Raw genomic sequence first — 13,089 nt, 5'->3', positions numbered from 1 at the left:
CCCAGCTGCCTGGGCAAGATGCAGAGATGCAGGGGAGGCACCACCTCTGCTTTGCCAAGTCCTGTGAATTCCTCATCCCCTTGAAAGCAGCACATCTCCCTCTAAGAAACTCCAACCCTCTTATTTTTTGGGAAAAAAGGAGATGAACTGGCCTTTCCCTCTCTTTGGGCTTTTGCCCCTGACCACATCCTGTGGCAGAGCCATGAGCTGGGACAACCCTGTCCCATCCTCCTGGAAGAGTGGGATCAGGCTGCTCTACTCCCCTCTCCCTTTCTGCATGCCACTGGGGATGGCTTTTGACAGCGGTGTAAACTTCTCAAAGCCTCTAGTGAGAGGATGTGCAGTCCACAAAGAAAAGAAACAACCCTGGGGCTCAGAGACACAGCCCTCTCTCTTTCTCTCTTAGGAACAGCAGGAGCAAAGAACGGACATCTAAGAAGCCACATTCACCCTGTAGGAAGATTTGCAGGTCAGGCCAAACAAAATATAGGACTGGTTAGGCGGAAGGCAATTCATCTGTGAGATGACTTGTATTTGGGATGCTGGTTGGAGGAGAGGCTGGGTACAGCAGTACAGGTGACAGGAGGCCACCCATGGCTGGAGAAAGGCAAATAATTCATTCTTCTTCAGAAAGAAAAGGCTAAAAGGTTAATCCTGGGAACTACAGGCTGGTCAGATTCATCTGGGCTCTGGAGATGGTCCTTTTGGAACACATTTCTTGGCACATGAAGGAGAAGGAGGTGACTGGTAACTGTCAGTGTGGATTTACCAAGGGTAAATCATGCCTGAACAACCTGATCACCTTATTCAGTAAAATGACTGCAGTTGTGGCAAAGGGGAGAGTAGTGGAAGTTGTTTATCTCAAGTTCAGCCAGTCTTTCGGTAATGTCTCACACAGTGTTCTGATACCCGAGTAAAGAGTTGTTGTGGTCTCAATAGGTGGACAAGCAGATGAGTAAAAACCTGGTTGGCTGTTCAGGCTTGGGGAGTAGTTGTTAATGGATTGTACTCTACATAGAGGCTGGTACCAAGTGGGGTGCCTCAAGGGGCTGACCTGGGACCTTTCCTGTTATTGATGACCTGGAGGAGGTGATGGGGTGCACTTCCACCAAGCTTGCAAATGACACAGAGTTGAAGGGGGAATAAGTCCACATGCCTGAGGGCAGTGCTGTCATCAGAGGGATGGGCCTGCAGGAACATTATGAGTTCAGCAATGGAAAATGCACAGCCCTGCACCTGGGAAGGAGAGGCCCTTGCCCTGATATGGGCTGGGGACCTGTCAGATGGAGAACAGCTCTGTGGGAAAGGACTTGGGAGTCTTGGTGGAAGACAGAGCCAAACTCTTCATAGTGGTGCAGGGTGGGAGAATGAGAGGCAACAAACACATGTTGAAACAGGAGAGGTCTAGCTTGAATGCCGTGGAGATCTCTCTGTCCCCAGAGAGAGTCAAGCATGGGGAAAAATTTCCCAGCGAGGCTGTGTAGCCTCCATCCTCAGATATTTACAAGGCCAGAGAAAGGTCTGAGTGACCTCATTTGACCTCTTTGCAGACCCTACTTTGAGCAGGAGGCTGAACCAAAGCTGTCCTGATGTCTCTTTCAACATGATTCATCCTATGATCCTACGATGCATAGTGCCACATCTGTGTATGGTGCGCATTTGACATGTGCCTTGTACGTGTGTGTCCATAGGGAGGGTGAGCTGCAAGCCTGTGTCCCATGTGAAGGGTGTAGCTGAAGGGAGACAAGGTATCACACACACACAAGGGCCACATCATGGCAGAGGAGCAGCTGGGGCAGTGTGACGAGTGTGCCAGTTTTGCATGTACCAGTGAGTTCACTAAGCATCACATACAAGTGAATGTTCACAGGGAGCCAGTGATGGGACTGTGTGGTGACGGTGTGTGTGCTTGTTCCAGGTGAGAACATGTGGCCATAGTAGCCATATGCATGTGCAGCACGCAGATGCTTCATGCTTGGCGGAGGGGAGAACGGTGTTTGTGTGGGCTTGTTCTTCACAGCGGCGCAAACTGGGGGAAGCTAAAAAGCCTCCTATGTATGAGCATCTCCCATGCGACTTGAGGGGTGGCGGGACGAGACGCAGCACAGGCGGTTATGAAACCAGCTTGCCCAGTCAGGATAATTCACGTACTGCTGTGGGAGGGACAGGAGAGATAAACAACACGCAGGGAGATGGGAGGGCGGGGAGAATGGCTTAAAATGCAGCTTCCCAGCATGCCCTGGTGGATTAGTTCAGCATCTCTGCCCGGCTCCTCTTTAATTCTTATGCAAGGGGGTTGTCTGGAAGGGACAGTCTGTCCTCGCCAGCTGAACACCAGGCACAGGGCACTGCATAACAAAAGGCCATCTCACCACTCGTCCCACGCAGTGAAGGGTGAGAGGCAGCTGGGCACTCACTCCCTGTGAGGACTGAGGTTGTGGGGTTTGTTTCTGCTTTGCAGCATGCTGTCGCTCATGAGGGACTGCAAGACGTGCTTGTCTGAGCCTGCCATAGACTCCTGTTCACTTCAGTGTGTGATTTGAAAGTGCTGATTTGTGTCTGTAAGGACCCATGTAGGCTATTTTAGAGGAAGCACTGTGGCCTCACAGTTCCCAGTTCTTACAGCTGGGTGTCTGGAGGAAAGGGATATCTTGCACTTAGCCTGTTAGAGCTGCTGTTTGGAGTCGTAGGCAGTGGTACGAAGGTGCTGTGTACGTACCTAGGGAAGTACAATGTCCTGGCCATGCCTCCAGTGCAGCTGCAGATGCCAGATGGGTAGAGGGCTATTCTAGGAACCACTCCTGGTTCATTTATCACTTGCAATGTCCTCAGCTGTGCAGAGGTGAAAGCTCAGACCCACAGTGGCAGGTTAAATTCCTCCTTCTGCCACTGACTGCTTTGTGATCTTGGGCAAGTCACTTTGCCTTGTTGTCAGTCACTTCTGTCCCCCTTTGCTTCCTTCTTGGCTGAGAACTGTCCCTTCTCTTGTGACCAGTAGCAAACACAATGAGGCCATTGAAGACCTGAGGGCTTTGGAGGCTTCTTCACAGGACAAATCATCAAATAATTACAAGGACCCAGAAAATCCCATGTAATACACAAATTGCTCTTGCATTTGAACAGCTGACAATACATTTTGGGCTCATGAGACCATCTGATCACTGCAGGAGAGCTGTGTCTCAAGCAGAGCAGCAGGGAGCAGCTTTAGTCAGCCAGTATAAACCCACCTTATGCCTCCTCTGCAGCAGCCACCACCAGCTATTCTGGCCTTGACTTCCCTTCTCCACTGACTTCAGAGCCCTCTGTCCCCCTCAGACCTCTGTCCCACAGGCACCTACCAGCTTGCTGAGCACTGCTGGCTCCTTGGGCACTGCAGGGCTCACAATTACTTAATCCTGGCACCCAGGGTGCAGCAAGTCACCCCATGTCTGCAGCTCCCTACTCCAGAGCTGGTTTTCATCTCAGCTCTTCCCCACAGCAGCACTGAATGGGTCAAGTAAGTTCCTCTATTCAAGGCAGCCCAGTTGCTAGTGAGCACAACACTGTATCCTGGAGAGCAAAAGGCGTGTGGTGTAACCCAGCAGCCTGGAGCTAAATGATGGGTCCTCTCTGCTTACATTTAATCAGCTCCTTCTGGGTCGTACCAAGTGTTCTGCTATAGGTCTGCGTCACCCATCATGTGCTCACACCCACTCTCCAACTGATTCATTATTTTACCCCTGAGAGAAGCACGTGCAGGCTGCAGGCCATGTTATATATATCTTCAAAGTCTTCTCTGAAGTTTCTGCATCAGCTCGTCCTCCTCTGTTTGATACCCCAGGAGTGGTGCGCAGGCCTCTGTTGGGTCCCTGGTAGACACGCAGAGTCTGTTGCTGGGTGAGCATCTAATCACCTGTCAGAAGCAATTTCAAGCTCCTTTTTCTCTCAGTTGCATGGCTTCTGTAACAAAGCTTTGTATCATACAGGCCTTCAGTTGACTCTCAGTGACTGTAGCGCTGGGACATTCAAACAACTCTATCAATGCACTATAGCCAGGGACCCAAACATTACCAGGTCCCAGTTTTCAAGACGTGCTATTTCAAATCTGGGGCCAGCACCAAAATAGTCCTGCTAATTTCAGAGGCAAACCCCCCCAAACTTTCAAAGCTCAAATATCCCATTTCTCACAGACTATTTCAGGATAGTGTTTATGTCCATCCTGAATATCTTTTTAGGCATCAGAGCAGTGAAATCACATCATTCCACTTTTTCTCTTTCCACACTGACCTGACTTTGATAGCACGTCACTTGGGGTCTGTGTGCCCAAGCCGCCCAGCGAGCAGAGTCATTGCCCTCACTAACTGCTTCCTTCTGGAGGGGACATGGTCAGAGGTAAGCAATATCCTGACAGCCCTCTGACTGCTCTGCTGGTGTTGCTTTCCCAGGGAGCTGGCAGTAGCCCAGGAGCCAAGACTCTGTGCAGTTTGCAAGCCAGGTTGTCATTACCTAATGTCCCAAGGGAGCATGAAAAGGTTAGTTGCCAGAAAAGCTCTTGGGACTTTGCAACCCCTCTACCTGCGAGCATTCATCACCTTGGCAAGGGCAGATTCAAGAGAGGCATTTCTCCACTTCTCTGCAGTTTCGCTGCCCCTCTCCTGCCAGGGGAGCATGCTGGCAGCACCCCACTACACCTATGCCTCAGCAAGGGATTGAATACCAGGAAAAAGGGGAGCAAATCTCATACACTGGGTACATGCAACCAAGAATAGCTATGAGACAACTGAAAGACAAAAGCAGGAAGCAATCTGACATCCAGAAGGGTCTGACTCTGAACCAAGATCATCTCTGCCTAACTTCCCATGGCTGGCATGGCTTTGCAGGCTTTTCTCCCCAAGAAGAAATCAAAGTGTTAGTACGTATCTGAACTGCTGTCAGAGTTAGTGGCCATGCTGTGAAAGCCATGGCCTGACTGTTAGGTGGGTTGACCTTTATACTGCAGGTTATGGGTGCAGAGTTGGTGGCGGGTACCTGTCCTCTCAGAGCCTGCCTTCCCTCCGAATCAAAGGTCTTCACCCCACACTCGCAGCTCTGACCCACGGCACTGCCCGGGCAGCCAGCACCAGCCTATCACCGCGGTGTCGCGCCGGCGCCGGAGCCAGGGGAGACGGGACATGCAGATGCCAGGACCTTCAGGGATGCCAGCCTTGCTTTCATCTCTAGATGGTGCTCTGAGGCCGGGCAACGGCCGGGCTCCTCCGGTTTGAGCCGTGCCACTCAGGCTCCCTGCGCTGCGTCCTGCCGCCGGGAACACACCGCGACCGGGGAGGGCAGGACCTCCCCGCCAACCATGGCAGGAGGAGAAGCCTGTTTTACCCTTCCAAAAACTGAATACGGTCTCAGCTCCTCCTGTGGTGACGTCCATCCCCAGGCCATGGGATACCGTGCCGTGGTAGCCGACAGACTGCCTCCCCTGCCTTCCCCATCCCTCTGCTGTCCCACTTCTGCCCTAGCGAGGCCACCCCAGCTGGCCCTACAGCGCCCCATGCTTTCAGCATCCCGGCAGGCTTCCCTCCCTTCTCTCCCCCTCCTGTGCAGCCTGCAATAGTCTCTCCTGGCTCAGTGGATTTAGCACAGGGCTGGTGCTTGCGGGGTTTTCCAATAGTGGCACTCCATTAGGGCCCAGCTCTGCTCTTACCACGGGCAATGGCAAAAGTCTCATTGACTTCGCAGGGTCAAGAGCAAGCCCTTAATGGCCTGGGAAGGTAAAGTTATTTTTTTCTCACTCTTTTTTTTTTTTTTTTTTTTTTACATTTAAACCCATGGCCACTTCATATTGCCTGTCCAAAAGCTGGCAGAGACCTCAGGCCCTCCTGCAAAGGCAAAGAAGTGCTGCTGAAGCTCAGAGAAGGCAACAGAGGAGGCGTTTTGCCACACAGAGATCACAAGCCTGCATGCAGCTGCTGGAGCAGCATCGTGTGCCCTGCTCTTGGGCAAAACCTGGATGAAGCCGAGCTGGTTGAAAAGGAGCACATTTGTTCAGCAGCATGGACATTTTCAACAGCATTTCCTGATCATGGAAATCCAAATCCATTTTCTCCCCTTTTGAGATCATTGTTGTGGTTCTTGAAAATATTTTTAGTTGCAGCATGTGTCAAAATGTTTTGCTGAGCAAGTTTTGGGTGAGTTGAAAGGTGCCAATGATGATTAGTTTTCAAAAGGGCTGTCCAAAAGTGTCACCAAAAATAGAACATGAAACGAGTTTGTCAAGTGTCATTTAAAACAACAACATTCATTTGGAAGCTGGCAAGACCGACAGCAGCGTAGTTAGCTGTCATGGGTTGGAGGATCTGAACCAGTGCCTGGATTTTATTCATAGGGAGAAAGTCCTTCCTCTTCCCATTATCTTCCTGGTATTTGAATAGCTTTTAATAACAAGCCAAGTAAGAAGCTCAGAAGTCAGGAAGGAAAAGAAATATAGGTTGCAGGCAGATAAACAAAGCAGCAGTGTCTTCCTCCTGAGAAGCCAGCTGCCAGCCCGTTGGGATTAGGGACACTCTTCCTAGGGAAGCAGCCCCTCCATCAGATCCTGGAGGAGGGAAGGAGCCTGGGGATTTCATGCCCTGGCATGCAATAGGGGTATCTTCTCTGAAGAGCACAGGACAAGAGTTTGTCAACTACCTGAAAAGCGATGTTCCAGGTATTGTATGCAAAAGCCAAAATATCAGTGTGTTTTTGGTTGTGAATAGCTTGGAGAGCTGATCTGCAGACTCCTTAACAATGTCCAACCTTCTTTAGAGCAAACAGCCTTCCAGGGTGGATTCTCCTGGTGGCCTTTCACAGGTTGCATAAAGGAGTCCCCAGCACACAGCCAGAGGGGCACTTGCTGAAATATATGCTGCTGTCACATGGTGTTTGTGTGTGTGCTGTTGGGTGTCATTGGGATGAACCTGTGGCAAAGGATGGCTTTCACCCCCACATAGGACATTCATGTGTAGTGTGTCCTTGGGCACGAGTACTCTGTGACTCAAGCGTGCAGGTACACAGCACCTGTGCAGAAGGATGTACATATGTACTGCTGTGTAGGAGCAAAGCCTGTGGGCATATGTGCAGCTTGCAGAGGCCGAAGAGCACTTGTTAGTGGGAGGAGTGATTCCCCACGCTGTGTGTGTCCGAGGAATGTGCTGTTTCGACAACATAAGCACAGCTGCAGGAGGAGTGCCTGATGGGCAGAGACTTAAGCATCACCCCTGTTCTCCAGCACTCCGGCTGTTTCTTTCCTTCCCTCTATCCCCTCCCCTTAGACCTCTTGTCTCCCTTGGGTCCTTCCCAGCTCTCTCCCCTCTCTAATGACTTGACAGTGTTGACAGCCTTCTCCCAATTTTATTGTGAATGACAGGGTTTTAGCTGATTTTCCTCAGTGGCTTCTTCATCGTGATGCCAAACATGACATGAAAAGGGCCAACAGGTTCAAACAGAAGGAGGGAGCTGGGATACCAGCATGACCACATGATGTTTGTTCCTTTAGCCTGATTGCTTCTTTTCCCATTTTTCCCTCAAGGACCCCACCAGCTGAAGCAAGTGGCAATGCTGGCCTATGACCTCCTTCAACCACCCCAGCTGTGCCTGCCCATGGCCCTGGTACACCTCAACTGCCCCCTCCTTGCCTGGCTCCCCTGCGCACTCACTCCTTTGAGATGCACCTCACAAGAACGACCATATTGTGGGCACTTCAACCCACCAAGCTTTGCCATCTGCCTCTGAAGGATGCTGTACCTCAGTGAGAGTGGAGGGTGCCCAGCCACGTGGATTCCCCCTCTCCTAGAGGCCACCACCCCAGCCTGTGTCCTGGATGCCCGCGTCCTCGCACACAGAGTCCTTCCCTCTCGGTCCATTAATTTGTTTCTGCTGCCATGGCCAATGGCAGGCACTGGGCTCTGAAAGCTGTATTAAAAGCCAGGTCAATACCAGCCTCTGCTTATTCCCTCTGGGGACAATAAATAAGTAATAAAGGGAGGGAGGGACTTCATTAATTAACACTGGGGAGGAGAGTTGGGACAGGGACACAAGTGGAAAAATGAGGCTGTCTCTCAAGTCAGGAGGCACCACAATCTAAGCTCTCCTGTTCCTACTCTATACCCAGTGGGAGGAGAGAAAGGTGTTAGAAAGGCACTAGGAGTGATGCCTTTCTCCACCCCTGTCCTGTTGCCTTGCTCTTTGGTTGTCATCTCTCTGCTCTCTTTTTATCCTTCTGCCAGCTCCTCTTCCCTTCTTGGCTAGGATTCCCAAAGGTGTCAGATCACTGCTTGGGTGGGCAGCTGTTTCCCACAGAACCTACATGCTGGGATGAGAAATAGCCACATCTGGGACCACACCTGTCTTGTTAACCCATCTCCACTCTTTCTCACATGCACGTCCCTATTACGTTACTTTCTCTTCTTCTTTTTCCCTTCCTCCTCCTCCACTTGCCTTGCTGTGCCTCCTTCTTCCTCTCACTCCTACTATTTCCTTCCTTCCCCTTCTGCTTCTTCCCTCCTTCCTCTTGCTTTTTGAACTAATTCCAAGTTGATATCAAGATGCTGATTTTATCCTGTGTAGTTCAAGTGTTGGGTGAGACATATTTCTTCAGCCATAGCACAACTGATGGGTGCCTGGAGCATCTTCCTGAGCTACCTGTTTGTCTGTTTGTCCTCATATCATCTACAGTTTTGAAGGGGTGATTCTGCTGCTCCTAAAGGAAAAGGCTCCTCAGGTTTTTGCATCTTTTGTGGAATGAGAACAAAGTGATGCTACAGCTCCAGCTCTGGTCGATGTCCTCCCTCACTCTCCCTGCTTCTTACTTGCCTCTATCAAATTAAAAGAAAACAAAAAAAAAAAAGAGGCTTTGAGGTCTTTCATGGGTTTTTTGTTCTTTACATCTAGAACAGTGTCTGACACATCTCTGCCTCTTCATCAAGCATGTCTATAAAGCTTTCCTGGGCAAAACTCCCATCTCCAAAGCGAGCAGGATTGTTTGACCCATCCTACTGGTACTTTTAATGGGAATGCTTCCCTGCATACATTCATTTTGTATGATCTTCTCCCTGAGCAAATTCTCTGAGTCTCCTATTGTAAGTCTGTACTAGAGAGGCCCAGAACAGGGGAGCCCTTGTGGTGAAGCTTCCAGGCACCAACACCATACAAACAGCAAACACCAGCACTAATAACTCTCACCAGTCTCTACACCCAGCTCCAACCTTGGGGTCTCTCCTTTACTTCCAAACCTCCCCTGGGATATTAGACTTTATTAAAAATAAATAGTTACAAATTCAGTTTTACAGCCGATGGCAGCAGGGAGAAGAACGGAGGAGGTGAAAGGAGGAAGTTGAGGGTCTGCTGGCCAGTCAGGTCACTTGTCTGTCATCCCAGCTGCGCTGTGCCAGGGAGCAGTCTGAGTGTGCAAACACAGGGCCCTGCCCCCTCTGACAGCCATCTCCGCAGAGGAGCAGGATGTGTTTTGCAAGAGGAGTGGGAGAACCAGGTCTGAGTCTGTGGAACTGAGCTGCTTCTGGAGGTGACAGATTCCAAAAGCCAAGGAGAGTGCAGAGTAGGCTACATAGAGCGTCCTTGTCTCCTAGCTTGGCATTTGCAGTGGAAGAATATGGATTTTAGTTCTCATTCTGTTTTATACACAGTCATGTTCAACAAGCAATAAACATGCAAGTAAACCCCTCCCTTGAGATCCTTCCCCACTTCCTCCAAGAGTCCGAAGCTCTCCCATCCATCCTTATCTGGTCAGTGCTTAGATATCGCTTCTCTCCTTCCTAGTGGCAGTCAACTCTTGACAGCCATGGTGCCTACCCATGTTGAGAGGGTATCTGTTGAGACAGTCTGCTGTTCCCTCAGCAGCAGAAACACTTGCTGTAGGTCCCAGTCTGTCCATTGAGAGGAGGGACTCCTGTTGCCTCTCCAGAGATGAGAAACCAGGCCTGCTGCTCTCCTGTCTCTGGGCAGGAAAGGGGTCCTAGCACAAACTGCACATATAGGGAGAGTCATGTATCCTCGCTCCTCTTCCAGGTAGTATGACTTAATGGGAAAGGGAGTATATCAGAGCAGCTCCAGGCCTTGATGTACTCAGGGGCTGAAATGCAGTCATGGGAGGCGTTTTTTGGTGGGCAAGGGGCTTATCCAGCTATGTACGGGTGCAGAACAGAGGAGACTGTGGGCAACAGGTGTAGAATGGGGAGGCTGGAGGAGTTAGATGGCTGATTCCCTGCGGTATGAGATTGTATCTAGGGGCAGAGTTGCCTGGAGCCGCTCCAGGTCCAGGTGGCTTCCAAAATCCATCATCTGGATGACGCCTCCCTCCTCCTTAGTGCTGCCTCCTAACACCACACCCACTTCATCATCATCTTCATCTTCGTCTTGACTGACAAGAGCCAGCTCATTCTCATAGCAGAAGGCACTGGGAGGTCGGGGAGAAGGTAGGATAGTCATCTTGCTTTCTTGCAGCTCCCGGGCTGAGCAGCAAGGTGTGCCAGCTACCTCGTAGGTCTTGTGAAAGCGTGAATAATCCACTTTGTAGTGGTTCTTCTCCTCAAACACAACTGGTTCGAAGCGATGACCCCAAAGGATTTCACTAGCAAGGTAAGAGCTTCGTGCCTGTGTGGTCATGGCTGTGGCTTCCACCATCCCCTCAAGGATAACAACAATCTCAAAGTTCTCCGTCTCCAGCTCCTCCTTGCCAATCCCATAAAGTGGACTCTCCTCATCGATCTCATGAACGATAATAATGGGTGAGACCAAAAATATACGATCAAGACCCACATCGTAGCCCACATTTAGGTCCCGCTGGTCCAGTGGGAGATATTCCCCTTCCTCTGTCATGTAGGGCTTGATGAGCTGGGCTCGGACATGGGCCTCCACAATGTGGCTCCTCCTCAGGTTGCCTACCCGCCACATGAGGCACAGTTTGCCATCCCGCACAGAGATGACTGCGTGATGACTGAAGAGGAGAGTCTGGGCCCTCTTCTTAGGCCTTGCCATCTTGGCCATGATAGTGCCAATCATGAAGGAGTCAATAACGCAGCCCACGATGGACTGGACCACAACTGCCATGATAGCCAGTGGGCACTCCTCAGTCACGCAGCGGAAGCCATACCCAATGGTTGTCTGTGTCTCCACTGAGAAAAGAAAAGCCCCTAGGAAGCTGTTCACGTGCATGATGCAGGGCTTGAGGAGAGAGGGACTGCCTCCCACTGCTGGTGCGTTGAGGTCACCATGGAAGAAAGCGATGCACCAGAAGAGGAAGCCAAAGAAGAGCCAGGAGACCAGGAAGGCAGCAGAGAAGATCATCAGCATGTAGCGCCAGCGCGTGTCCACACAGGTGGTGAAGATGTCGGCCATGTAGCGCTGAGACTTGTTGCTCAGATTGGCAAAGTAGACATTGCACTGCCCATTCTTCTTCACAAAACGGTTGCGGTGCTTCCGCCGGGGGGCATGGCCCTTCCCGTTCCGGCTGTGCCCGTTCATGCTGCCCAGAGCAGAGACCTTGTGTCCATCCTCTTCAGTTGAGACGATGCTGTACCTGGAAGAGAAGAAACAGGCATTGCCAGCAGAAATACATGAAGAATAACAGCAACCACTGAGACAGTGAGGGCGGGAGACGTGTGGGTGGCTCACATGGCTACGGTACCGCTGTGTTGAATATCACAACAGCACGTTTCCCTGGTTATTGCACCGTGGGGCCACCCTGACCGAACTGGTGGAGCTCAGCTGCATTATTTGCCAAGTCTTTCTGCCAGGAGGTTGTATCTATGGAAGTCCTGACAGGGCAGCAGAGCAGCAGAAGCCTGTAGCACTGTGCTACCTTCCAGCCTTTGCGGTGAGGAGGGATTCAAGGCTTCCAAATCTGACAGCAGCTGGGACAGCCATGGGCCCTGGGAGCAAACACCCGCAGCCTGGCCACACTTTGGCCCTGACATTACATAAGGCCTGGAGTTTCTATTTTCTCCTCTCTGATTTCATGGTGCATTGGTGACAATGTTTATACACTTCCTGAGCTCAGGACAATTCTGTTGCCACAGCAACGTGCGTGGCTCCCAGCATCCTGCATCCGAAGCCAAAGGTGTAATTTGGAGATCAACAGCCAAAGTGCTGGCAGTTTCCCTGACAGAAGCTCCACACACATTTTCTGGGAGACATTTGCCCCTCCAGCTTCCCTCCCTCACAGGCAGCACTGCTGCTCCCCCTCACATGCTGCTGGGATAGTTGCACATACTCCTTAAAGATATTATGGCAGAAGATGCTCTGACCATTGAGGAAATCAAGCAAGTGCGTAGGCCCACCAAGACCACTCTGCTCTCACAACCACTAAGCCACAGCCTCCCAGTACCCCCCAGGCTGGCAGTGTCTCCCTCCCACCCATAGTGTGGACACATCAGCTGGAGCCCTCCGTCATGGGTTTTATGACCCTCATCCTCATCTCATGGTGAGGGAAGCACTGGAGGCTGGAGCTGTACTTCCTGGGGACATGGGGCTTCTGCAGCACTGCTGAAATCTCTAGTTTCTGATCCAGCACCATGCAGTGCTCTGCTTCTCCATACCACTTCTTTGAGCACTGTCCCCCTGTGCAGAATGTTTTGGATTGGAGAAGGCGAGAGGAGCCACACATTGGAGCAGGAATAGACCCTGGCAGATGATTTGAGAAGAATATACTGAAAGGCAGGCTGAAGGTAGGACCTGAGGGGCCAGAGGAGGAGGAGCAGGACACCCAGGGCAGCAACATCCTGGAGAGGAGGGCTACTCACCGGTTGACTCGGACGCTGCCCATGGCTCGCTGTATCATCAAGTGTCAGGGGGCTGCAGCTGGGAGGGCGCAGGATCTCATGCAGCAGCACTCACATGGGACCCAGTGACTCCAGGTTTCACCTCTGGCGAGCTGGGACCAACGCTGCCATTCTGATTGCTCCTGGGCACGCGCCTTGCAAGGGAGGATGAAGCAAAACCCAGTCAGAGCATCCCTTGACAGCACCCTTCCCAGTCCCAGAGCAGGGGGTACACAGCTCCCAGCCTTTTGCTCAGGAGGGGCCTGGAAGTGTCCATGGAGAGGTCCACTGCAGTCTGGCTGGAGCA

At 51.4% G+C, this 13,089-nt stretch overlaps 1 protein-coding gene across 1 annotated transcript; it reads right to left on the bottom strand.

Annotated features, from left to right (window-relative positions):
- Positions 1 to 10,212: 10,212 nt before the first annotated feature.
- Positions 10,213 to 12,802, bottom strand: KCNJ4 (potassium inwardly rectifying channel subfamily J member 4). The gene is made up of 2 exons (XM_005150352.2): positions 12,765 to 12,802; positions 10,213 to 11,542 (listed from the first exon to the last, which is right to left on the bottom strand). Exons 1-2 carry the CDS (start codon positions 12,800 to 12,802, stop codon positions 10,213 to 10,215), a joined length of 1,368 nt encoding a protein of 455 aa, XP_005150409.1.
- Positions 12,803 to 13,089: the final 287 nt, after the last annotated feature.

Source organism: Melopsittacus undulatus, chromosome 5 (genome assembly GCF_012275295.1).
Source record: "Melopsittacus undulatus isolate bMelUnd1 chromosome 5, bMelUnd1.mat.Z, whole genome shotgun sequence".
In the NCBI taxonomy this organism is placed as follows: domain Eukaryota; kingdom Metazoa; phylum Chordata; class Aves; order Psittaciformes; family Psittaculidae; genus Melopsittacus; species Melopsittacus undulatus.
The sequence above is the reverse complement of the archived record's forward strand: the minus strand, read 5'-3'. Positions and strand labels throughout refer to the sequence as shown.

Excerpts from the sequence above, each read along its gene's own strand:
- KCNJ4 (XM_005150352.2), bottom strand. The coding sequence starts at position 12,802 with ATGATACAGCGAGCCATGGGCAGCGTCCGAGTCAACCG. Across the intron at positions 11,543-12,764 it reads GGCAGCGTCCGAGTCAACCG|GTACAGCATCGTCTCAACTG; the intron begins GTGAGTAGCCCT and ends CTTCTCTTCCAG.